The 25,810-nt window shown below is 36.6% G+C and overlaps 1 protein-coding gene across 1 annotated transcript; it reads left to right on the top strand.

Moving 5' to 3' along the window:
* Window positions 1-60: 60 nt before the first annotated feature.
* Window positions 61-24,940, top strand: LOC129118314 (vesicular inhibitory amino acid transporter-like). The gene is made up of 2 exons (XM_054629642.2): window positions 61-369; window positions 23,729-24,940. The coding sequence occupies exons 1-2, from the start codon at window positions 61-63 to the stop codon at window positions 24,878-24,880; spliced, it is 1,461 nt and encodes a 486-aa protein (XP_054485617.2). The 3' UTR covers window positions 24,881-24,940.
* Window positions 24,941-25,810: the final 870 nt, after the last annotated feature.

Genomic DNA, 25,810 nt, shown 5'->3' with positions numbered 1-25,810 from the left:
ACTGCTGAAAGAAATGAAGACAAGTAATGAAAGATTTTACTTTTATACTTGGTATTGAGGATGGCTCACCTGAAGCAGACTTTTTCATCTCTTTTCAAATGCTTTAGAGAAACACCATCTCTCTTTTTGGGACTGGTGAGGTGGGACAGCTGCCTAGACACCGATGAAGAGCACATGAATTTTGCTAAAAGCGATGAACTGAACAGAGCTCACAGCGAGAACAGAGAGGGACCAGATGGACCCCTGAAATTTGAGCTTGATAATTGCCACCAGGATCCAGAATACAAGTCCCCAGCTCCCTTGCCACATGCCCAGGTCAAACCGATCACCAGCTGGGAAGCAGGATGGAATGTAACAAATGCCATTCAGGTAACCTTTTATTTCCACACTTATTCCACTCATCATTTGAAAAACCTGGTCATCTCTTAGCCTGCTGTATTTTACTTTGCTGTACCATCATTTTGCGTATTCTAAAAGGTTTCTGTGAATTTATTACTCATATATTTGAATCTTTCTGCATAAGATTAGCACTCTGATAAAACAGAGTTCCAAAGGGGAAAATTATACATATGTTATCTGAAGTTTAAAAAGGGTTTAAATTAGGTAAAATTGAAAGGGTGGTGATTGCACCTGTTTTGGCAGTGCCAGCATTATCTTTAATAAGCATATTTGAATTCAGTGACAGAGATGTTTCATAGAAATGTGAGGTAAACATCTAATAAAAAGAGGATGGTAAGAGCCAGACTGACGTCAGGCATAAATTTACTGACATGTAAGTTAAACTAGAAATAAATTGAAGCACGAAGCACAAGAAGTGTAATAATACTTGTCAGTGTTAAAGAAAATAGGTTGAATAGACGTAAAGCATTTGGTCCCAGCATTCTGTGTGGAATTTGACTATCTTTTCAAATCCTTAAATTTAGCATTAAATGTTTCAGAATCTTTTTCTCACTTTTCATGATTCATTTCCTTACATAATTCTATCATTACCACTAACTTTCTGTCTGACATAGTAAGAAAGCAGCATCCACTGACACATCTAAGTCCCAGTAACTGTTTCTTGAACACTTTTTTATGCCACTTCAATTATAGAAAAATAATTCTTCCAGTGTCACACAAGTCTGACTATGCCAATGAACATTTGTTTACGTATCCAGTTCATCCCTCAGCTCTGCAAAGGAGGAGAAAAAGGACATATTTCTAATCCTGGTATATTTTCAAACATGAGCACCACCACATGAGAGCCAGTGCAATAACAGGGCACTGTAGCATATCATACTCTGAAAGTGTTCAGCTGCGAATAAAAGTGTGAAAGTACTAAAATACCCCAACTGCATTCTAGTAACTCATTTTATCTTCAAACTCCCTCAGCAGCACCTAGTCAGGACAGGAATCTGGGATGAGAGCCCATTGTCTCTGTGAGTTTTGCATTTGATTTCACCAAAGCCAAGATTTCATTCTGGAAGTAAGTTTTGTCAATATTTTCTGTATGACCTTTTGGCAAATCATATTCTCTAACCATTGTTCCCCTTTCTGAAAAACAAAAAATAATAATGCCTCTGTAAATACATGAAAGTGCCGAAAATCCTAAATATTGTTGTGTACAAAATTATTTTTAATTATTAATAATATAGGTGTCAGTTAAAAAATAGACTAATAAAACATTTTAAAACACAATCAAATATGCAGTTGGCTATTTAAAATCATGACAAATTCAAGCTAAATTATCCAAACAGATCAGTAACTATGGTCCTACTCAAAACTCTCAGTATGCTGAGTGTTGCCTACTATGGCTCTAATTTGGTAAAATATTTTAGAAATTAGCATTAAAAAGCAGTTGGCTACAGCTGTATTGAGGTTCCCTCCTAAGGTAGGCTGAAGGTTGCAAAGCCTGGAAACTGCAGTTTCATTAATAATATAACCAATGTGCCCCAATGACACATTATTACACTGTATGCATGTGCAACCATGTATGTGAATCTCTGTACATATATTTGTATCATTCCTATTTCCCAGTACCTGGGATTGGGAACAAGTAATTTGGTTTTGAAACAAAGCAGAGAAAGGGAAGGGGAAAGGCAGGAGAGGAGAGAGAGAGGGGAATATTGAATGGGCCTCTGTCAGTAGAAAACAACAGTTTAAAGAAATTTCTATGAATAGCTTTGAAAAGAAAGTCAGAGTTGTGAACAGAATGATTAAAATAATCCAACCGTTCTTGACTGGTGAAGACAATCTTTGATAAAATGACAGTTGTTTTGCCCTACCCAGAGGAAAGGGCAGAAGTGTTTTGCATGGCAATTAGAGGTAAACATTTCAGCAGAGTTTTGAAATGTTCTGAACAGTTATTCTAGTGAATACAATTAGTCTAAAAAAGAAAATATCTTGCAATCCGGATTTATTATGGGAACAATTAAATATTTGATCTCTGAAATGAAATATAAGGTATTCCTCATAGTGTTTTAAATATGTCTTCCCAAACAAACAAAGAAGACATTTTTATTTTGTTCTTAACTTGAACTGGAAAAATATGCACTTTTGGTGCTGACACTTGTGTAAATGATATGTGTAAATGATTGCTTCAGACATTTAAGTTTCCAGGGAAACATGTTTCGTATTCCAGCACTGCACAGGCAAATCAAAACCTGTGTTTGGTAAATCTGGGTGAGGACAGAGACCATAAAGCTGAGTTAATTCAAATGGGAAAATGTACAGGATCATCTCGCTGAGCGATGCAAGTTGCATTTGTTTGTATGTAGCAGTAAAAGGCCAAAATTATTTGTAATGACTTCTACAGTGGTGCTGGATAGATAAGCAAAGCAATAGTCACAAAGAGGAAGGTAGTTAAATTCTAATGGTACAGTATTTCACAGCAGAACCAAAGGACAATAAAGACTATTTATTTGCCAGTCACATGTAGTAAGATTTTTGCAAGCTAAAAGGAAAAGGCATTCATTATGTTGTGTCATGAAGGGGCACAAGAGGATGGAGAAAAAAAATAGAGAGAAGGAGAAGTGAAATAATGGAAAGAAGTGAAATAATTTTAATCTCACCTATAATTTATACTGTGTAATTTATAGCTGTAGTTTATACCATTGTGAGTCAATCTCCACTTAGGTCTTGGAAGGACCTAACACTGAAAAAAGCCAACCACTTTACCAGAAAGCTTCAAGTGACTTTCTGAACTATGATGTCTGAACAGTCTTTAAAATACAGGCTAATATAATTACACAGTTTTTCTCTGAGTGTTTGGTAAAACATAATGTATCAAATCTTGCTGGAATGCAGTCCAGCAGAAAAGGACCAAGGGGGCTGATCAACAGCAGCTGAACATGAGCCAGCTGATCCCAGCTGGCCAAGAAGGCCAATGGCATCCTTGGCTGTATAAGCAGGACCAGGCCAGTGTTTGTCCCTCTGTACTCAGCACGGGGGACCCACACCTCAAATCCTGCGTTCAGTTTTGGGGCCCTTGCTACAAGACAGACATTGAGGTGCTGGAACATGTCCAGAGAAGGGCAACAGAGCTGGGGAAGGGTCTGGAGCAAAGTCCTGTGAGAAGCAGGTGAGGGTGTTTAACCTGGAGAACAGGAGGCTCAGAGGAGACCTTGTGACTTTCTACACTCACCTGAAAGTCAGTTGTAGCTGCATGGGGCTACCCAGGCAAGCAGTGACAGAATGGGAGTGCAAAGCCTCAAGCTGTGCCAGGGGATGTTCAGGCTGAACATTAGGAATTATTTCTTCACTGACAGAACTGATAAGCATTAGAACAGACTGCCCAGTGAGGTGATGGAGTCACCATCCCTGAAAGTGTCCAAGAAACAACTGGACGTGGCACTCAGTGTCACAGTCTTGGTGAAAAGGTGGTGATCAGTCAAAGGCAAGACTTGTTGATCTTAGAGTCTTTTCCAACTAAAATACTGTGAAATCGTGCTGAATGGTTTTTTTAATTTGATGCATCTGATACCTACTGTTGCCAACATTCATATTCTTCCTTTTGCAAAAAATTAGGTTGTACAAAGATTAGAAATACCTAAAGCAGGCAAAATTTTCTTATTCCATGATCAGAGAAACATGATAGAGTGCTTGACTACTGTAAGTGCTTCTAGGAATAACAATACTTAAATCAGCATTATTAATCATTATTTTTCAACGCATCAATAATAAATTACCCATTATTGCAGCAGTAATCATAACTATTCTCATTTATACTCTGTATATTACACATTAGTTTAGGAAAGACTCAAGATTTCAATAATCATAATTTTAAAACCTGAATATCCATATATCTTTCACTGCATGCCTTTATAACCATATTTCTGTACTGGGTTGCAATTTAGTTCATTTTAACTAGGGTAACTACAGCTCCTAAATACTTAACTGGAAAACACATTGATGCTGAAGAACAGAATTAATAGACATGACTCTGAAGATATAAAGGCAAACATCTGAGGGGTATCTACACACCCCTCACATTAAGCTTTATTGACACGAAATTTAAGCATTTTCTAAATATAATACTCATGTGCTTAGAAAGCAGGTCATTAGATGTATAATTATATAAATCTTCTCATCCAGAACCTTAAATTATTTAGTCATGTTTGGATAAATAGCCACTTGGATTTTAACTGCAGCACTTGATCTTAAGTATTTATTTTCCAGACATGAGAACAAGGGTCAATCTTTTCTTTAGCACAAAGCAGTGACTTCCTTGAATTATACATTATATATTGAAGCTGAAGTTACATGCATTGAAGCTAAAGTCGTACTCTGAACTAAATTATAGACATCTGAGAGAAACTAACTTCTGCATTTCCTATCAAGATGTGGTACTGAGAATTGAAAGGAGATGCCCAATGCTGATATCTAAACTAGGACCAAAAAGTAAAATGAGTTTCCAAATGAAATGTCAAAAAATGACAGCATAAAGTGAAATTCCAAGATACTAGGACTATTGTGTTGCACATAAAAATTCCAAATAGCGAGTGTGATTTTAGCTGAAATGCACTGGCAGTACTGGCAAATTTATTTTTCCAAGGCTTGCAACCACAAACCCTTATAGCCAGAACTGCAGACCCCAAAAAATCCTGGTGAGAGCCATCTAAGTTCAGATCTGCTTTTTCTGTGATAGAATGTCACCATTATGCAATGCAATTGATAAAAGATATATTTTAGGGGAGAAGACTGTAACTAATGTTTGTGCTCTGGTTTTCCCTTCTGATTTTCTCTTGAGGGGAAAAAACATTCCAGACATACATCACTACTCTGTATAATGTTTTATTTCAGCTCAGACCCTGTGGTAGGCTTCTTTGTGCACATATTCATATAGTACAGAGAAGGCTACATTCAGGATATATATCTTCTCTATTCCCAACCCTATTTCGTATCACAAAAGCTCTTTATCAAAAATGTCTTATCCTGCAACAAAGAAATAACATCTAATTCAGAGAAATCTCTTTATTTGACATGCAAGCACAGTGCAGCAGACTGGTTTTGAGTTACCTAAGTGCCATTCCCATAAATCACATTAGACAGTGCACTTCATCAGTCTGCTTTTTCCTTGGTCAGCTGCAAAAACTAAAAAATGTTATGAAGACAGAACTCCTAAACATAGAGAGGTGGCTTGTCAAAGATTGTTCCAGGAATAAATATTTGGATAATTGTCATGGGATATAAGTTGCTGATTTGTAGGTTTTGACTTTTATCTCATCACATTATTTGGGCAATGATCAGGTGTGAGGGAGGGACTGTTGGGTAGATTTACATCAGCACAGTGTACTGTAGCTATTATGGAAACTTTAGGATTGTCAGATCTGTTTTCCTAAGCCACTCCATATCAAATTTTCCCTCAAGTAGAAATTGTGATATAACATAATTCATCCACAAAATTATTCCTTGGACATACAGATAGCCCCAACATATGGGCTACTGGTTCAGAAAGCACCATACTAGCTCTTGAAGTCCAGAGAAAAAAATGCATGGGTCACACAAGCAACAGAACAAAGTATTGCAATTCTTTAAGCCTTCTAGGTGTTAAAATGACATATTAAAATATCTTTAGAAGTTAAAGCAGTACTTAGATCATGCTTATCCTCACCATGTGCTCAAAATTGCATTTCTTAACAGATGAGTCACAAGAGAGTTACAGGAGGTGTCTCTGCATCTCCTTCATAAATGATTCTAATAGTCTCAGTATTTTGGCTATGACTGATATACTTTATAATATAGTTTATTATATTGATCTATTTTAAGCTTATTAGCATATGTGATTTTTATCTCATATGAGATGAGAGGGAAACATTCTAAAGTATAATGCTCAAACAACCAGTGGAATTTAATATGCAACCTCAGTCTTAAATCTGAATACCTTTATTCCACTGAGTGTAAGATACATATATTTTAAAATATTTCTTTCTAACCAATACTTTATTTTATATCTTTAACAGATTTTTACCTGAGTTTTACAGACATTCATGTCTAATGTTTTATTATTTTGATAACAGTAACCAGAAATGCTGCTGAGCCTAAAGAAATATGTATAATTCTGTTCAGAACCTCAAATTATAACCTTACATTTCAAGAAAGTATATATTTAGCACTTGATTTTAGCAATGTCAATTATCTATCATTTCCAACAACTTGGGCAGAAACTCTTCTTGCTTTGTAGTTTTGAAACCTCTATATTTCAGCATCTAAATTTCAAAGCCACCCTGTTATCTTCAGTTTACTCCTAAGAGCAATTAAGTCACTTCAGTGCATAGTATACTTGTCCTGGGGTTGATGTTCAGTTTGTCACAGTCTGGTAAAGAAATTGCAAGAGAATGCAAGAGAGTTTGCAAGTGGCTATTTCTTGTAAGTGAAGACTTCTCATTGACTGTTCAGTTGTCACATAAATTTAAAAATTGTTTCATCTGGAAAATCTTCTACTATTAATCTTTTAGAACAGCTATTTTATAGATGTGAGTCCACCTACATGAAGCAGCTGTTAATAGAAATTGTGTGCATATAAAAGGACAAAAGAACTAGCAAGTTAGCATACAGTAGTCTGGAAAATAAACTGGGAGAGACCAGCTCAACTCTTGTCCTTATAGTGGTACTTTCCAACAAGTAATAGCATAAACTTTTGCATTAATTGGAATTTGCAAGTCGTTTTAGCATGCTGCCAAAATCAGCTTGCCAACAGATGTCCCTAGTGAGGACATAATCTTAGAATAACAGAAGATCCTGAGATGAAAGGGAGCCATAAGGAACATCCTTGGGTCCAACACCTCGCTCCAGTACCTGCAAGGTACAGTACAGCCTCCAACACTGGCAGAATTCCTTGGGTGGATGCACTAGAGGAGTCTGCCAGTATTTGAACTATTTCATATCTCATTCAGCTTAATATTTCTCCATCTAAGAGCTTTAAATCCTGCCATTATTCAAAGGCCAGCTACTATCAGTGATCTTGCTAGAGCTTAATAGACAGTCTGTCAAGCGATAGAGTATGAGTTACATGCTCATTTACATATATTTGCAAAAAGGATGTGTTCATTTCCATTTGTCCCATAACACACATGAAATAAATGGTATGTGTAAGTACCTCAGAAACTTGGACATTGTGCCTCCTGCTCTCAGGCCTCTTTTTTTGTTTTCATTTCATCATTAGGGAACCTTCAAAGTACCCTGGAGATGGGCATCACTGCTTAAGTCCTTGTTACCCTGCAGGGCTATCATGGGGCATCATCTTTCAGGCCTCTTTCTATATCCTCACACTCAGACTAGATCCATGTCCTGCTTATTTTTACTGTAAAACACACTAGTACATAGTCCGGTTTACCAATCCACGAGGCTAAAACTAGTCTGAGCACTTATAATTCCCCATCTGGGCCACAGTAACACATTCTTCCCTAACCTTTTCAAGCTCACTCCATGCATACCCACCTGGAAAGTTGATGCTGTTCCATAACTCATGAGACCAATAGCTCTTGCAAGAAACTCTTGAACCATCAAATCAAATGTAAGTTGCTCATCTTTTCTATAAAAATCATTATTCTTCCTGCAGCTATTGACTTTGATCTCTCTTCTTCCAGTTACAATTACCATCTTCAATTTGGTGAATACTTGAACAAGCATTCCTCTGAACTTATATGAAGATATTCCTCCGATACTCATGAAATGCCCTTTTGACAAAAATTGCAGTTACAAGCTACATTGAAACCTCCATTTGCTCTCTTAACTCAAGTGTCTATCTCTACCAGTATTTGGTATTGACTCAAGATTTCCTTACTCCCCTCTCTGCCTGTATTGTCCTGGTTTAGGGCAGATTTGGGAGGAAACTTCCTAAGGGGTCCCTCTAGAAAGCAGATTCAAGCAACACCTCCCCCAGCTGCTTTGGGAAAATACTTCCTTGGAGAAAAGTGGAAAAAAACCCCTATTTATTTAACAAGCAAAGTATTCACATGCTGTCATTATATGGCAGAGGTTTCACATTGTTGTCTCCTTAGTGCAAGGGTTTCATACCTCCTTGATGTTTCTCATAGACAGCTCCTCTAAGGACTGACTCTTCCCTCTCCTCACAGCAACCAACTCCAATTCCCCCTCAACCAACCAAGCCACTCTTTTATAACACTCTTCTTATTGGCTGCAGCTGTGGCCTTTTAAAGTCAGGCCTGCTCCTAATCTTTAATAATTAACCCAGCTGCAACTCTTTAGGGGGTAAGATTACTTTATATACTATCTTTATTTACTTTTATTCTATCCCCCTACATTCACAAGCATTAAAAATTAATAATATTAAACAACAAAATCTCTCACTGTTCTGAAGGGAAGGCAAATTCACAAAGTCCTTGCTGTGTGCTGTAGCTCACCTTGCTCAGTCTGTTATCCATCCCTCCTGCACTGGACAATGCCATGTCCTGGCCCTGGTGGCCACAGGTGGGAGCTTCCAGTGTTTTTCTGTGATTTTTTGGTCCAAAGCAGGTCCGAACAGCTCCAAGAAAAAGAAAAGCCACAGTCAGGGGAACTTCTCTGCTTCAGCTAGCTAAAAAAAAAAACTAAGAAGCAAAGGAGAGCTCTCTCCCAGTGTCCGTGCTGCAGACAGCACAGTCCAGGAGAAGGATGGGGGGGAGCAAGTGTAGCTTCTGCAAACAGACAGCACATTTCTTGTCCCCCCTTTGCTCTCAGAACCAGTCTTAAAGGTGCATAACTTAATATCCAGCAAAACCAGAACAGATATTGGGGATACAAGCATCATGAAGTCACCTTAGGACAACTTGTTTCTTGTTATCCTACCCCAAGCACAAAAAGATGGTGGAGAAGGCACCAGCTTTTTGTGCTTTGTTTGCACATTGCTTTACACAATGGGATTACATTCAAGGACTTCCAGGTGCTCCAATAATGAAAGCAATTTTAAAAGTGAGTCTCAAAATGTTTCCTATTTTACAGAAACTCTTTACAAAATAATGATTGTTTAAATGTAGCCTGTGATAAATCAGCTTGACATTTGATTCAGTTTCCTCTCTTTTCTCCATAAGGAATTGATTCTCCTAGCTATTGAGGCTCATTGTAAGGGCTGAGCATAAGATAAATCAGCAAAAGAATGTGATAAGAGTACCTTTAGAATATTCAGCCATAAAAATGGGCATTCCATCTTAAAAATCCAGATGGCCAAGAAAGAAAATGACAGAAATATGATAGCAAAGATAAATGGATAGTAGCATTATGAAAATGATAGTCTTTGAAATAATAAATGTTACCAAAAACAAAGGATCAAGTACCTGTCAGCCGCCTGAAAGCAAGGATCTCTTTATTCCATGGAAGAGCCCAATGTGCCACAACTTGTTGCAGAACAAGGATCTCTGGCTCCCTCAGGTGAAGGGAATAGCTGTTGTACTTTGCCACTATACTAAAATCAAATTAATCTACCATACTCTTTGGTGTCATCAACCCCTGCGAGCATTTTTAACAAGTTGTATTTAAACAAATGGTGTATTTTTTCCTTCTCTTTTTTAAATTCATGGCAGGTCACATGGTATTTAAATACACTGTTATTAGGCAACTTTGAATTTCTGTATCTGTTTTATTTGTTCATTGTTCATTCTTGTGATGTTGCATTTGACAGTTAACTTTCAAAACAAAGCCTAAATTACCTATTATAATTATTCACCAGGTTTCTGTGGCTGAGATAATTTGTATACTTTTTCCTCTCTATAGCATATGCCATTGACCAGCTATCACTATTGGAAAGCATTCTTCTTAAAAATGTTCTTTCTGCCCCTATTCTTAAACTTATGATGTATGCAACCTCAGCAAATTTGTTTTAATAAACCATATTGAGTCATATAACTCCTCCCAGGCTAACATTCCTCCCAAGACAGCAAGAACAGAGTGACAGGCAGCAGAAAGTAAAATATTTTGTCATATGATATTCCTTTCCTGTTTTTTCTAAACTTCCTTCACTTCCATTAGCAAATCTGCAGAAGGGAACTTATTTTTTTATTAACTAAAAAGAGTAAGCCCTAGGGTTGATCAAGAAATAAAAGTTGACAAGCTCAGCACTTGTAAGTGCATATGAGAATTTAATGCAGAAAGTAAAGGACATCTGAATTATTGTAATGTGCTGGTAGAATCAGAAATAGTGATGTTTCTATAGCAGACTTTCCACATGGCAAAGCTTCTTCTACACAATCCATAGAAGGTTAATCTACAGTTTACTTCAGTGTATATAATTCCTGACAGCAGTAGATTCATTGAAATGGTACAAGCTCTGTCTGAATGAGAAAATGGAGCTACTTGAGAAAATAAAAAACCCTAAACACAGTATTGAATATGATATATTGTAATCTAGTTTTAGCACAGTAAGCTGTATAAAACATTTTACCCCCAAAGCTTAATAAAAGATAATGTCTTCTATTTGTATTTCTTCCTCTTCTCCCCACATACACCATGTTTCTTGGAAGGCAATTTTTCTCTGTATTCTTGGCCAGTGGCACTAGTTTTGCCATATGTACAATGCTGTGTTACTAAATAGCTAACAAAAAAATGAAATTTAATATTTACTTCTCAAAAATGTAAACATATGAGTCAAAGTCAGGAAACATTCACTTCAGTTCATACACACAGGTTGCTATCCATTTCAGTTTCAGTCCATTTCTTTAATTGACACAAATAACAGCACCAGTAGATAATATTTTGTAGTCTCTACAATAAACATTTTTAGTGTTTTATGTTATGAGTAGCAATGGCCATTTCTGGCCTTTTTCTTTACTCTACATAGATATTTCTATTCATGATGGGTTTTATTGCTGTTTTCACCTCCAGAAACATGCTTTGATTCAGGCTAGTTCCTCCCTGATAAGCAGAGAGCTTTTTGCTTTTCAGTTTTAAAATCATTCTACTTTAATTATTTCAGACTAAATCTGGATAATTCAGAACTTGTGAGTAGTTCTACTGAAGCTTGAAAAAATATGGATTGAGAATAAGAATTTTATGTAATATAGACTCAGTATATCTTATTTTTATAAGGAATTTGTTTACTTTGTTTAAAAGAAGTTTTGGGGATTTTTGTGTGTCAAAGAGTGTTATTGCTCTCATTTTACTGTCAGTCTAGAAGTTGGCACTGAAATTTATTCTATCTCACTACATTTTGAACCCCTGCTCTTGTCTCGTTGTCTGCATGATTTCTGCAACTCCAAATGACATCTCCTCAGCCACCTTCTCTTGAGGGACTTGAAAATCTCCTTCTAAGGTTTAATTGGAATCTGGAGTTTAAAATGAGTTCTCCACTCCTGCCCCTGTTGCCTTTACTTTCCTGCTGATTTCTTTCACTTTCGCTGGAGAACCAACTGCTCTCAGAGCTCTTCCTTTTATACTTTTTGTTGTTGTCATCTCAGGCTAACAATAAAATACCTTTACAAAACTGTAGGGTTCCCTCTGCTCTGTGGATGGGATTTCAGAGACCCTTTACTATCTCCTAAATTGTGAGGAGCTGCCATTCTGCCCCTGAAGGTTTCTTTTCCTAATCAGAAAGCTGCATAATGCATACTTTCCCTCTAGCTTTCCCCTTATTTCTGTCTTATGCTTAGAATTAGGTTTTTTTCATATCCAGTCATTTTTCCTCACAGCCTCTTGCCCATCATATTCTCTTACCCATTGTCTCCACCTCATATGGTTTACAGCCTTCTGTTCTAATGATCTGCACTTTACCTAACAGCCCTCTTCCTGCTTCCTCTAGTGCAGTCATGTTACCAAATTATCCAGCTTCTTACTCTTCCTTTGCTTTTCTAGGACATTCCACCATCTCATGGCCTTTATAAAGTAATTCACCTGACTCTAGAGATGACAGAATGACATCTGTCACACGTCTGATGGAGATTCCCAAACCTAAAACAAGTACCCTACACTGTGGGAACAAGTAGTCACCTGGAGATCCTCATTTCCATCCATCCTTTCTGGAGCTGCCAGATCCCTTCCAACTCAGATATTCTGTGATTCTGTGATTAGCTTAACTTTTTGCTATGCTTAGGAAGGAAAAGTTAGGAATCCTGTTCCTAGTAAGTGTGCATCAAAGGAAGGCAGATTTGTGTCTCTTTTGTTGCTGTGTGCACTCATCATTGGACATCAGTTTAAGACAGAAGTTGGGTGATATAAGCCCAATCCATAGATGCTAAGAAGTGGTAATTTCCGTGGGTACCAAAGACCATGAAGAAAGTAGTCACTTTAGTAACTTCAATTATAGCCACTGAGTTTTCACCTAAAATTCATTAATTACACTTGTGAAAAAGTCTGATTTTGCTAAAAATTTGAATGTAAGAAATTAATGTCATTTAGGAGAAAGGAACAGAAACTAAATGCAGCCTTGAAATCAATTTCTCAAATATGAAATCACTACAGATCTCAGCACCAAAGCATGAACAAAGGAGAGATCCAAATAGAGCTGAGAAGTTTTCTCTGCTCTATCAGAATAATTCAGGTTAAGGAAAAAAAACAAAAGCCTTTTTTTATATACAAACTTTTACAGCAAATGCTTAGCTATCTTTGTTTTAATAATGAAAGGAGTGTTTTTATTTCATCCCATACTGGCAGCTTTTGTATGTGAAAGTTAAGAATAAACCTGAGGTCCTCATCAAGTGTCAAAAATAATCAAGGTCCCCAGTTTGTCCCCTCAACTTTTGTTTTTCCCGCGCAACTCCAGACTAAGAAAATAAATGGGAAAAAAGGGGAAAAAAAGAGGAAAATAAAACAAAACAGCCACAGAAAACAAATATTAGTTATTTTGTAACTCCAGTCCTTTTTTCATGGGTCAGTAGAGGTCAAGGACCTCTATCACAGTCTGTGCAACAGAATGAGAAATACCTCTGCACATAGTGATACTTAGTATTCTGCATCTAGACACCTTAAAAAGGTGTTTTCAGTGTATATTTTCTATGTCATATGCCTGGTTTCACAATCCAGAACTGTATTAATTTTTTTATTTTTATTTAAATGAGACTTTACCTATCTTTGCTTTTATGATGATTACTCACAACATGCCATAAAACCCACTCATATTTCTTTTCTGACCTTTATTTTTATTCTTTGTTATTAATTATGCCTGTTTGGGAATGTTTGTCTAATCTACTTGAAATTAGGGGAATTATTCTACTTTGTTAAACATTAGGAATTATGTTACTGTAGGACAGAGACACTTCCTTTAGGTGGATTTATTTGCAACCTCAACTTTATGTGTATCTGTGCATGATCAATTATCAGGCAGTAAAATCAGTTGCTGCTTCTTTTATCCTGAAGGTAGAAGCCTTCAGGGGTGCCACTGAAGTTTAAGTGAGCTGAAGAGAGGAAAAGCAGTAGAAATTTGTTGTATATACACAGCCTAATTGTAAACCAGCATTTCATTCTCATGTATTCCAGAGGAATACAGTATGATACTCTGTATCATTTTACTGATTCCTGGAGACCATAAACCACTATTTCTGTCTTTCATTAACTATATTCTCCCCAGGCTGTGCTCTAAGACAAATTTCCCCTTTATATACTGAACTCTAGAAGTCATTATAGCTTGAGTAAGAATCCACCTAAATTTGGTAGTTGGGTCTGTGCAGAGGAAAGAACAGGATAATATCAACCAGGGGAGGATTCAGTCACTTTTTATTCACAACAAATCCTATGCCAGTGTTCAGAAAATATAACTCAGCTTCTAGTAGATGTAACCTGGCTTCCTTTTCAACTCTCAAAGGTGAATAAGGTTTTTTCCAATGTAAAGTTCTTTGTAGTTTGGAGTTGTTTTCTTCCATTTCCTCTTCAGTATTGCTGAACTGTGGCTTGTCCCATCCAGGCAGCATTCAAGAAAACACCTAATGAGCCAAATGCTTTCTCACAGCCTGAGTTTGAACTTTCTATGCACTTTAATTCTTCCTTTTGTTATGTCAGTGAACACTCAAATATAGTTATTTGACTCCCCACTGCTTTGCTTTGCTTGTAGTCTCCCAAAGCCTCACTCTGCTTCCCCTCAAGCTCCTTTTGACCATACATTTGTGGAACTCACATGCACGTTGCTGAGCTGGATGTTTGGATCACTTGCCTGCCTTCAGGTGAAATTCTGGTCTATAATGAGAGAAATAAGTAAGCAGCCAGGGAGTCTGTGTTGCTCACCACAACTGACTTTCAGAATAATGTTTGTTTTAGTTTTAACTGCCTTACTTTTTTCATCTCTTTTTCCTCTTTGATACATAACACATAATAAGAACCCTCATTCTTTTTATGAAAGCCTTCTTTTTCCTTTGGGACCAAGCAAAAGAATGTTTTCTTAAAAGGTAATTTGCTTGGGAAAGAATTTTCTTTGTGTGACTCAGTTCATTCTTGCAGAGAGCTCTGGATTTATGCAAACTAACATTTTCCATCAAACCATGAGGAATTAAGCATCAAGCATGCTTCAGTTTCGAAACAAATATTTAAACCAAGCAAAGCCTATGGGAGCAGCTGTCACATTTAATAGCAGCAAATTTTTCCCCCTTATTTTCTCAGACATTTTCTTTCCTTTGTCCATGTATTTTTAAGAGATTCTTAAGACTAATATGTCCACTAAAATGAGAAAAAAAAAATCAGTGGCTTCTGTCAAATGGACACATGCATTTTGCTGTGCAAACCATACAGCTTCTTTACCTGCTTACCTTATCACAGCATCTCATGAGCAGCCAATATCTGCCTTATCATCTACTTATGGTACATGAAGGATTGACAGGTGAGCACTTCTAAAGTTTCTGTCAGAATATAAGGCAATTGAGGGCATTAATCACAGAATAAACACCTAGTCACTGTCCTCTCTGCAGCTGAAATATTCTGGCACTGGAAGAAGGAAAGAATAAGAAAAATCAGGAAAAACAAGATTTCTGAGGTCTAATTCAACCATCCCTGAAGTTAAAGAAAGATTTTTAACTGACATTAGAGGAGATGGATCTGCTGCTAAGGTCAGACAGGCCATAGAACATATTTGAAGTTTTCCACAGAACAGCTCATAGTATTTTTGAATTCAAACTCAGCTGAGCTGTGAACAAACTCTGAACTGAGAGGGAAAGTGGATGAATTCTTTTCCTGACATCTGTAGAGCAGTGCCAGGAGTTTGGGTAGCCAGTCAGGGAAATGGAAATTCTTACTGCAGAGAAGAAATAGGATATAACTGATACTGTAAATACATGATGATCTATGCAGCCAGAATTTAAAAATAATTACATAAAGCATGTTTACCTAAAAAGAACAGGCAAAAGAAATGAGGGTGGCACTCTATGTTAGAGAGATGATTATCTGTATTAGAGCTATTGTCTGGAAAGAAAAATTGTACTGTTCTTGGTGACTCCAGTTTTAAAGACCTATTGTAGACATTGTATGCAGTATGTAGTAAAACATCATTGAAGTTTCTAAGAATTATAGATGATAATTATCTAACACAAAAGGTATTGAACCTAGCATAAGATAATTCTCTTTTGGGCCTCATTAAATTGGATAAAGAGGAACAAATTGGAGGATCTAATTACATTAATTATGGGAAGACAGAGGACAGTAATATATCTACTTGGTACTTCAAAAGTGAATTTTTCAAACCCAGAGAAAATTATGAGATATAATTGATTTGGAAGAATAAATACAGACAGCTCATTGGGAAAGAAACTTTGAAGTTGTTTAACAAGAATTTATGAGATGTCCAGAAGCCACATCTCATAATTAAGAAATAGTATACCAATGTATTCTATTCTACATAGGAGAGATATTCTATTAATATCTCTCCTATGTCAGGAGTGAAGTGGATATATCAATTAATTTTTTTAAAATATATGTATAACAAAAGGAAGAAATAAAAGGTGAGAGTAATAATTATGTGTTATGAACAGTAACAATGAGAGGAAATAATGCATCTCCCAGTAATTAGGACAGTAAGAAAGCAATTTTTAGGGATTAGGAAAAAAAGAGGCTAGGTTTAGTCTTAAAATTTGAAACAGATACTAATCAGGGTAAAAATTAGGTATAAATGGAAGTGTGTGTCTATCTATGTGACTATGTATGCTTGTCTGAAAGCACCAGCCATAATAGCAGAACAAAGTGAAAAGGGAAGGTATGTGTTAACTGTTAGGGAGCAGCATATAAGTGATTTTGTTTAAAAGGAGAGTAGAAAAACTCACCTATAGGTAAGTGTTGAGGGAACCAAGCAGAACACAGTACTTACAAAACATGCATATAAGATAAACAACACTTCTGTTAAAAGTCAGGAATTTTGACTAATATTTATGAGGGATGAGACAAAATAATGAGGCAAAATATCTAAAACTGCATCAGTTCCAGAAGAGTATAGAGGGTAAGTAAAAAAATCTGTTTGACATCACTATCCGAGATGGACACCAGAGACATAATGAGCACTGGACTGATGGCATCCCTTGTCCCCCTTGGTGCACAAAAATGATCCTGGACAAGTCACTGAGACACAGACACCAGAATATGTGGATTTAAGAATAGGGAAAATTAACATAGAGATTTTCTACTGTAAGATCCCCTTCATCTTCTCTGAGATTTCTCACTGAATTTTCCAACACTGATTTTCTACATTAGTAGGAGGAGGTTCAAAGGATGTTCCTAATTCTGAAAAGTAGATGCAACTGTTCATAAGTAGTTCCTGGAGAGAACCAGGAGGACATGCTCATAGCACAGGAGAAGAGTATGGTATTTTGGAATTTTCAGGATAGGCTTTATGCTATTTTGCATAAGACATGGAAAAGTTAAGTTTCAGAGTTCCTACAGTGTGTGCACACTTCATTCTCAGCACAGACATTTCTGAAAGGAAATTCATCTCAGCTCTGCTAATTACCTATCTTAAGGTAGGTGTGAATTTTAAATTGATGTGCCTAATTTTTCCAAGCTTAGACTTGGACAATTAACTGCATTTTAAATGGATGTTAAGATGTAGCTCAATAGAATTTTGAAGGCAGAATGCCCAGCAAGTTTTCACTTGGGAGACATAACAAAAGACACATCTGACCAGGTAATTTTCTTATTCAATGCTTGCTACTACATGTAGAATTTTCAGAAGATTGTGGATATCATCCCAATATTTTTAAAACCATAGAAATTCTGACTAGTGAAACCTGGCAACAATGCTGAGAAAAAGAATGTAATTGTTACTACATGTTTTAATTGATTGAGAATAAAAAGCTAAAAATATAATTAGTGTCAATCATTATGTTTCTGGAGAAAGAGTTCTTACAGTCCTTATTAAACACACTTCAAATAATTCTTTTATGACATTGTAATTTAGGCAGTGAAAGATAAATAATATATTTACACTTTTAAAAGGAATTTTGACACATTAATACGCAACGTGCTGATTTAAAAATTAGTGCAACCACAGAGTACATCTTAAATGGATTAAAAACTGCCTAAGTGACAGGTTCCCGAATAGTAACTGTCAATATGTATGTATTGGCAAAGGAATGAGTTTCTAGTAGTGTTTAGGAGGTTACCTGGGGGAATAATCAGTGTCTGGTCCAGTATTATTCAATGTAGACAACAGTGGTTTGGAAGAAGATACAAAATCACTGGTGATCACAGTGATGGCTGAGAAAGGAAGAAGACTACGGAGGTTAACAAGGAATTAACTTTCTTATCATGGCACAGTAAGGGATTTGCAATATTTTTAAATTTATTACTAATTTGCAGTATTTTTTAATTTATTACCAATAAAATTCCTTGTCTGTATAAATACGACAGCCACCAAGGCTTGCATGTGTTTGGGAAAATTATTTATTTCAAATAGCAACAAATGTTAAGCAACATAATTAAATATTTTGTGGAATTGTACTGAGAAGCAGGGATCTTGAATTTATCTTCCTGCTCTTCCAAGAAGATTCAGGTAGGACACTTTCTGGTATAGTTTATATGTCTAACTCATGTTCCTGCAAGGAATCAAATGCCTAGTTGGGGAAAATAGTCAGACTCAAATGAACCATTCCAGTGGAGTAACTACAGATGGTGAGAAAGGCAATCAGAGCTAATTTGGCAGTCTGGCATATCAGCATGTATTCTGCATATAAGGGAATTGTCCTAACGGAATAATTTTCAGTTAAATTCTTCTTCATTTCTTAATTTATTTTTCCATATGATTAAGTCTTAAAGTAAAATAATTTTCTCTCTCCTTTTTTTTTAACATTGCTTTTCACTCCATTTAATTTCATTGTATTTTGGCATGCCTCAACTCTGACCGTGATTTGATCTTTACTTTTAAATTACCTTTCAATTTGCTTTGTTTTTTCAAATTGTCATATTTCAGGTTAAAACAACCTATGAAACAGAATATTTTACTTGGATCTAAAAGCATTAAAACTGAATATTAAAGAATTTTGATATTTTTATCTGTGTGCCTGTCCATACTCACTTTTCAATTTTTTTTAAACACATTTTGTTCCCTGGAGAGGTGCTTTCCCTGAGGTAAAGCAGTACAACATAATATCATATCATATCATACTGCTATAATAATAGCAGAAAGCCTATTTTTTGCATTCAGCACTGGTCCAGATATCAGGTATCTTTAAATGAGCAGCCAGACTTGCTGGTGGAGGAAACATACAGGTGTAGTTCAAACATTGTAGTCAAACCATCAGCAAAGTGTTTTCATGTGCAGTTGTAGTTTGGAATTCCTGTTTTCCTTGTTTTTTTGCAAAACCAATTGTAAGTGGGTTGGTGCCTCCTGGTGAAACCTGCCATGCCCAGATTCTTCTGCTTGGGGGTATTCTGACAAGGCAATGAGCTGCTAGCTGATTCTGTCCTTTTCTTTCATGCCCTTTCTTCTCTTCTCCTTGCTATTTCTTAAAAGGCTGGTCACCAGCTGAGCCCTCAGTCCTTTCTCCTGCATTGGCCCAGCTGCCTACAGCTAAGTCTGCTCTGGATGTTTGACAAGGACCTCCACCCAGACACAGTGATTGACAAGGAACAGTGCACTTCCATCCTCAGTCTAGGGTGAATATACCCAAGTCTTGCAGACTTGTCTTGGGACACAGGGGAAGATGCAGCCTCTTGGGCAAGTTTGGGCTTCTTTCCCACCCAGGGTGAATGGAGTGATGGTAAATAACACAACCACTCAAGATGCTCCACTGCAGAGGATTGTTTTAAAAATTCCATCTCCTCTGTCCCCAGATGTGTTAGTGCTTTTCCCCTATGATATTCTATTCCATGAACAGATAACCTTAAAAGAGCATATTTCAAGCAAACACATTTGACTTTCCTCTAGAACCATTGGAAATAAAACCACTCAGACTAGAAACTCTTCTCAGACGGAATGCTGAAAGTAAGAGTTATGAGACAATTTAGGGAACAGCTCCTTTTGCTGCTCATTTTTAACTGATGCCTCACAGTTAAGGCTGTCTGTGCCATAATTTGGACATGAGAACACAGGATCAGAAGCTTCAATAAATGCAAGTGCTGGAGTCAGGCTGAACAACATGTGCAATGACAAGTGGTGCAAGAATTACCTGAGTCCCTTTTCCACTAGCAAGGAATCAGTGAAATATTACCATGCTCTATCTGCATTCTCTGTGCTCTCATTTCTTGTGAAAGGGGCACAAAAGGCACCTTCATCAACATCCATGAAAGGATTTCTTTATGGAGGAAGAATTTTCCATGTAAAAGTCACTTTTAGCAATGTTCTAAAGTTGCTGAACAGCTGCAAGCCAGAGGATACAGACTGATGCCTGTACCTGTTATATTACATTGACAGTAAAATAATTTATTAAAGATTTTTTTTTCGGCTTAACTATTTGAACTTTATAATGTTCAGGCAATTGTTCTAACAAAAAGTATTGCTTTGGAAAGGTAAGAACAGGACAGCAGATACAAAATGAGTTTTGAAGTCTAGAAAAGTTACATTTGTTCTTTGAGTTCTTGTGACCACCAACAATATTTTTGGTTATTTTTTAGAATTTTTTATTACTATTTTTCATTTTTAATAGAAAAAAAAGTTCCTGGAAAGGTAGAAGAAGCACTGTCCTTTTACTACAGACATAGTTACTGCATTGGCATAGTCAGTGTTCTCTCATTTCTCTTCACTCACCATGCTCTATATCCAAAAAGCTGCAAAACCACTTATGTCCACAATGTTTGTTTTCATTAGTAATTGAGAACTGAAATATACAAACTCTGGGAAAAAAAGATGTCAAAGACATCAGCTGAAAGAAAAACTTAGAGTTTCTGTAGAGATGTTCAATTTAGAAATTCTAAACTTTGGGATAGACAACCCCTGTTACATAATTTTAAGGAAAAAAATAGGCAAAAATGGGTTTGTTTAATAAGGTCTGAAGTCACAAAGTTAAAAAAAAATCAACCCAAAAACCCCCACCTCTATCAACCTGTAGTGTGTGTTAGGTACTGAATTAAATTATTAGTATAAACAACACCACAGAGATGTTAGAGTTCAGAATTATGTTATGCTCTGATTAAACTAACAATTAAGCATGGAAAAGCAGGCACCTGTGGGGAGGGCTGTAAATGGCTGTGATAACATCTCTCAAAGTCTTCTGCTTTGGTTGAGGCTGGGGCTGGTTGTCCTTAACAGACTGAATTCAGCAGGGGAGAAGCCATTGTGGATAAGGCCTGTGCTGACACTTACCTGCAGCTTAATTATACAGTGACCCTTAGGGTCAACAGATACTGTTTGAACTGCCAGTTGCAGATTAGACAGCAAAATAATAACACTCTGAGTATGGAACAAATGAGATAAGCTTGGTAGAAACTGCACTGAATGAGAAAACATCATTGTTCTTATGTCAATATGGAAGACGACTCTCTGGCTTCATCTTCTTGATTTTTTTCATAGACTTGGTTTATTTATGATGCTTTTAAACTCAATCTGTTATGCAAATGTTCTCCAAGGACTGTTTTCATAGGAAAGAAACCAAAATCATTTCTTTAGGCAGCTATCTAACTTTCCAGTCAGCAAAAGCTGTGATTAAAAATGGCATCATATCAAAAGCTACTGTTACATATGTGCTACCTGCAGCCTGGATGCAGCCAGATATCTAATCTTTTTGAGAAAATAGACTGCTTGATGGCAAAAATGGTAGACTTTTGAACAGTTATGTGAAGTTCCTGTACAAAACAAATGCTAATTACACTGCAAGGTAATTGGGTGATGAGACCTGTATTAGAATGGAGACATTGAGTAAAGAGATTTGGGTGACTAAGTACCACAAGCTGTGTAGTTGAACGTGCCAGCTCCTAAATGAAACGGCATCTGTGACTTATAAAAAATCAATGCTGTAAATGAAGTCATGGAAAACAACCAAAAATGTATCTGGTAAATGACTTTATTAATATTTCAATGATAACTGAGGTACTTCTGTTTCAACACATAAAGGCATAGACCTTTCTAACTGAAATATATTAGTGCATGTATTTAATCTTCCACTCTAATTCAATTGAAAGCTGAATATACCTGCTTCTAGAGTGAAGCCTGGTGAATTAGGCAATGCTGCTCTTTCATATAATAGGTACTCTGTTTTTCTCATTGGCTTAGAGAAAAAAACACTGCTCTAATTTAAAGACTTCTTTCTTTCATGATTGATGCTCACCCCACAATCTGCCCCAAAAAGAATGGCAATTTTGTGGCTAGAAGAGGAGAAGAATACTTTTTATATGTCAATGATTATTTAGTGCTTTTAAAAAATGCCTGTCTTCAGAGCCCTCCTTATGATCAGGCTTGGGAGTACTTGAATCACTTAGAAGTGGGATGCTAGGTATGAGCCCTACAAAGCTGAGACAGGCACCTGCCTTCTTGATGAGCTCCATCAGAGATAGACTTCTAGACTGTCTTCACAGAAATTGTCTGATAGGCATAAAACCTGAGGGAGTTGATGGAAAACACAAAAGGCAGAAGCATGCCTGAAACTCTGGTTCCCCACATGCCTTGTGATCATGATTGTGGATGGTGAAGCATAAGATTAAGATTTATACCGTTAAGCTCACCTCTTCTGCTTTGGATCCTCTGGGTCAACTACCCACTCAGGAAGGGAGAGAAAAATGGGTCACTGCTTCTGTGGGGAGGGGTTTTTGTTGGGGGTTCATAGGTTTTCCAGAGCAGATTGTGTTCCTGAGGTTTGGTTATAAATTAAATCTAAATGTTTGGTCCAAATCAACTCCTTCTGTAACGCCAGAATAAAAGACATGAACAAACTTACTCAGATTTCATAATGGGTGCAGTAAGAAATCTTGAAGTAAAAATTTCTGCAGAACTACTTGGATTTCTACAGTGGTCATGAATAAAAATGCCTGACCAGTCTGACTAATGTGCAATTCCTAATATCAGGTTTGTAACACAAAAAAAGAAATGTCACAAAAGCATCTTTCTTAAATTGGATGTTTTTATTAAGAAATACTCTTCAAGGGTTTTGTTGATTTTATGCTGATGGAAATGAAACCACATAGAAGTGTAATTTGTCCCTTAATACAAAGAAAGAAAAAAGAAAAAGTGTCCATAATGTTCTGTGAAAGTAAAATTCCTTCTTTATTTTAACAGATAAAACAAGCAAAAGTTATATTATTTTCAAAAATTGCTTAGTAAAAAAATGTTTTGCATGTATTTTTAAACACCTAAATAAGTTTGCTCAGTCTAGAATCTCAGCATTTAGAAAAATCCCTTTATCAGAGGACTTAGCAAGAGCAAAGGCCGTGTGAGGCAGCCAGAAGCTGTGGAGGAAGCACAAGCATAGTCTGATGCACTCTAATGCCATCTTCTCTCCAGAGGTCTGATAAAAATTTTTAGACTGAAGGGAATTGTCATTACTGAATCTATCTACACTGCTATTTTTAATTGGAGTGAAACTTGTACAGATGATGCTACAGATGCTTAATTTTACTGATACTGAACCTGTTTCATTAATATGCATGTTGACTGAATAACTAACTACGAACCTTCTAAAATGTGCTTCTAATCACATCAGCATTAAATATTAACTAGAAAGCTGACTCTGTCATTCAGTCACATTCTCATTTTCCCAGCTTATCATTACATGTGTGTTGATAGAAGTAGTTACTTTTGCTGGTAATTTCATTTATCATAAATAAACACATTTCTTATGGTTGTTACTTAGCAGAATGGAGCAGTACTTGCACCATGCAGATGGGTGAAAGCAATATTCAGGGGAGGATGGGTCTGGGGGTGCAACTACTCATAAACGTTTGCCCAAGGGATTTTGTGCCATCTTTTCTCTCTCTTCTTCCTCTTCAGGGAATATTTGTCCTAGGATTACCGTATGCTCTCCTCCACAGTGGATACAGTGGTCTACTTCTTATTGTCTTGGCTGCAGCATTATGCTGTTACACAGGCAAAATTCTAATTGCCTGCTTGTATGAAGAACATGAAGATGGGCAACTGATAAGAGTGAGAGACACATACGAAGATATTGCAAATGCCTGCTGCAAAAAGCTGTCTCCCAGCCTAGGTGGCGTAGTTGTCAATGTGACCCAAGTGGTGGAACTGATCATGACGTGTATTTTGTATCTGGTTGCTAGTGGGAACTTGCTGTCGCACAGTTTCCCCTATGTACCTGTGACTGAGAAAACTTGGTCTGTAATTGCATTTGTTACTCTGTTGCCTTGTATATTCATCAGAACTCTCAAAATTGTTTCCAAACTCAGCCAGCTTTGCTCTTTGGTTCATTTTGTTATCATCTTTGTAGTGATAACTTACTGTCTCACACAAATGCATCAATGGTCCTGGGCAAAATTCAGACTGTCCCTTGAATTTGAGGACTTCTTGGTGTCTGTAGGGGTGATCATTTTCAGTTATACTTCACAAATATTTCTTCCCACACTTGAAGGTAATATGAAAAACCCAGGGGAATTTAGGTGTATGCTAAATTGGACCCATTTTTTTGCCTGTATCTTGAAAACAACCTTTGCACTTACTGCTTTCTTGACCTGGGGTGAAAAGACAAAGGAAGTTATTACTGACAACCTGCCATCATTTCTTGAAACCTTAGTGAATTTATGTCTCTTAACCAAGGCTCTTCTTTCTTACCCTTTGCCCTTTTTTGCAGCCACAGAAATTGTGTATTCTTGTGTTTCTAAAGACAACCATTCCAATTACAGATCTCCACTACTTGCTCTGACTGTAAGAGGCTCATTTCTCTTGCTAACTCTGTTGATGGCCATGTTCACACCACATTTTGCCCTGTTGATGGGTTTGTCAGGCAGTGTAACAGGGGCTGCTATGACTTTTCTTCTTCCTTCTCTCTTCCATTTAAAACTTAAATGGGAAAAACTGTCCTTCTTAGAGAAATGTGCAGATATCTCTGTTTTTATTTTGGGCTTCCTTTGTAGCCTTGCAGGCATAGTTTGCTCAATAAAAGGGCTACTTGAAATATTTGGAGGAGTGTAAAGATTTCCTGAAAGACAAATAAGGAGTAAATCTTATAAATGTTCTTACCTTGTTAGTCAATATATATGAGATTTTGTCACTAGGTAGAATTAAGCATCTGCTTAAATGTTTGCAGATTCAAGTCTTTAACTGAAAAGAAAATTATATATCTCTAAGCAAACTGGAAAATAACATTCATAGCCAAAAAATACAAAATTAAGCCTCTTTAAAACATCTAAAAGAAAGGTGGTGGAGACGGTTTAACATGAAAATAATTGTAAGTAATCCTACATGGTTTTAGTCATACCTGGCGTACACATCCTGAAATTACTACAGCAAGTATTTTCAAAAATTTAACCAGAATTCTTCATAGGGTTAGAGTCTGAAAGCTATCAAAACTAGCTTACAGGATGTGAGTGAGAGCAATCACAGAATGACAGAATTCTATTGTTAGATCTGTTATTGAAAATTGATGAAATATTATTTCACCTCATTGGCAGACTGCAATTCAACATGTGAACAGAACAAATCAGTGAATTTTGGTTTTTATGTAAGACAAATTCTACTACTTGTTTTTTAAATGAATAGGCAAAAAGAGAACTCAGTTTAGAACAGCTTTGAAAGCCTGCTTTTATCATGACTTCAAATGGGAATATAGTCAGAGTAAAAGGGGCATTCTAACAGTTCAAAGTCATGGAAAAGAGATTTTTTTTTCTGAAATAGGCTATAGCCAGTGACTGCAGCTTTTCTGCAAGTCTGACTCCTAAGATTCATGTCTCTGCAATGCAACTACTCTATTGGTTGGGTTACTGGAAGTCTCGCTGGTAGCATGAAAAAGTTATGCAATTCACTTTCCCCCTTAGGCAGGAAATTTCTTTGATCTGTTAAAAGCTCAATGGAGTAAATCAAGTTCAATAAATAGACACTCAGTTAACTTCCTGTACAATTTGG

The sequence above is a fragment of the Agelaius phoeniceus genome, chromosome 3 (assembly GCF_051311805.1).
Source record: "Agelaius phoeniceus isolate bAgePho1 chromosome 3, bAgePho1.hap1, whole genome shotgun sequence".
NCBI lineage: Eukaryota > Metazoa > Chordata > Aves > Passeriformes > Icteridae > Agelaius > Agelaius phoeniceus.
The sequence above is the reverse complement of the archived record's forward strand: the minus strand, read 5'-3'. Positions and strand labels throughout refer to the sequence as shown.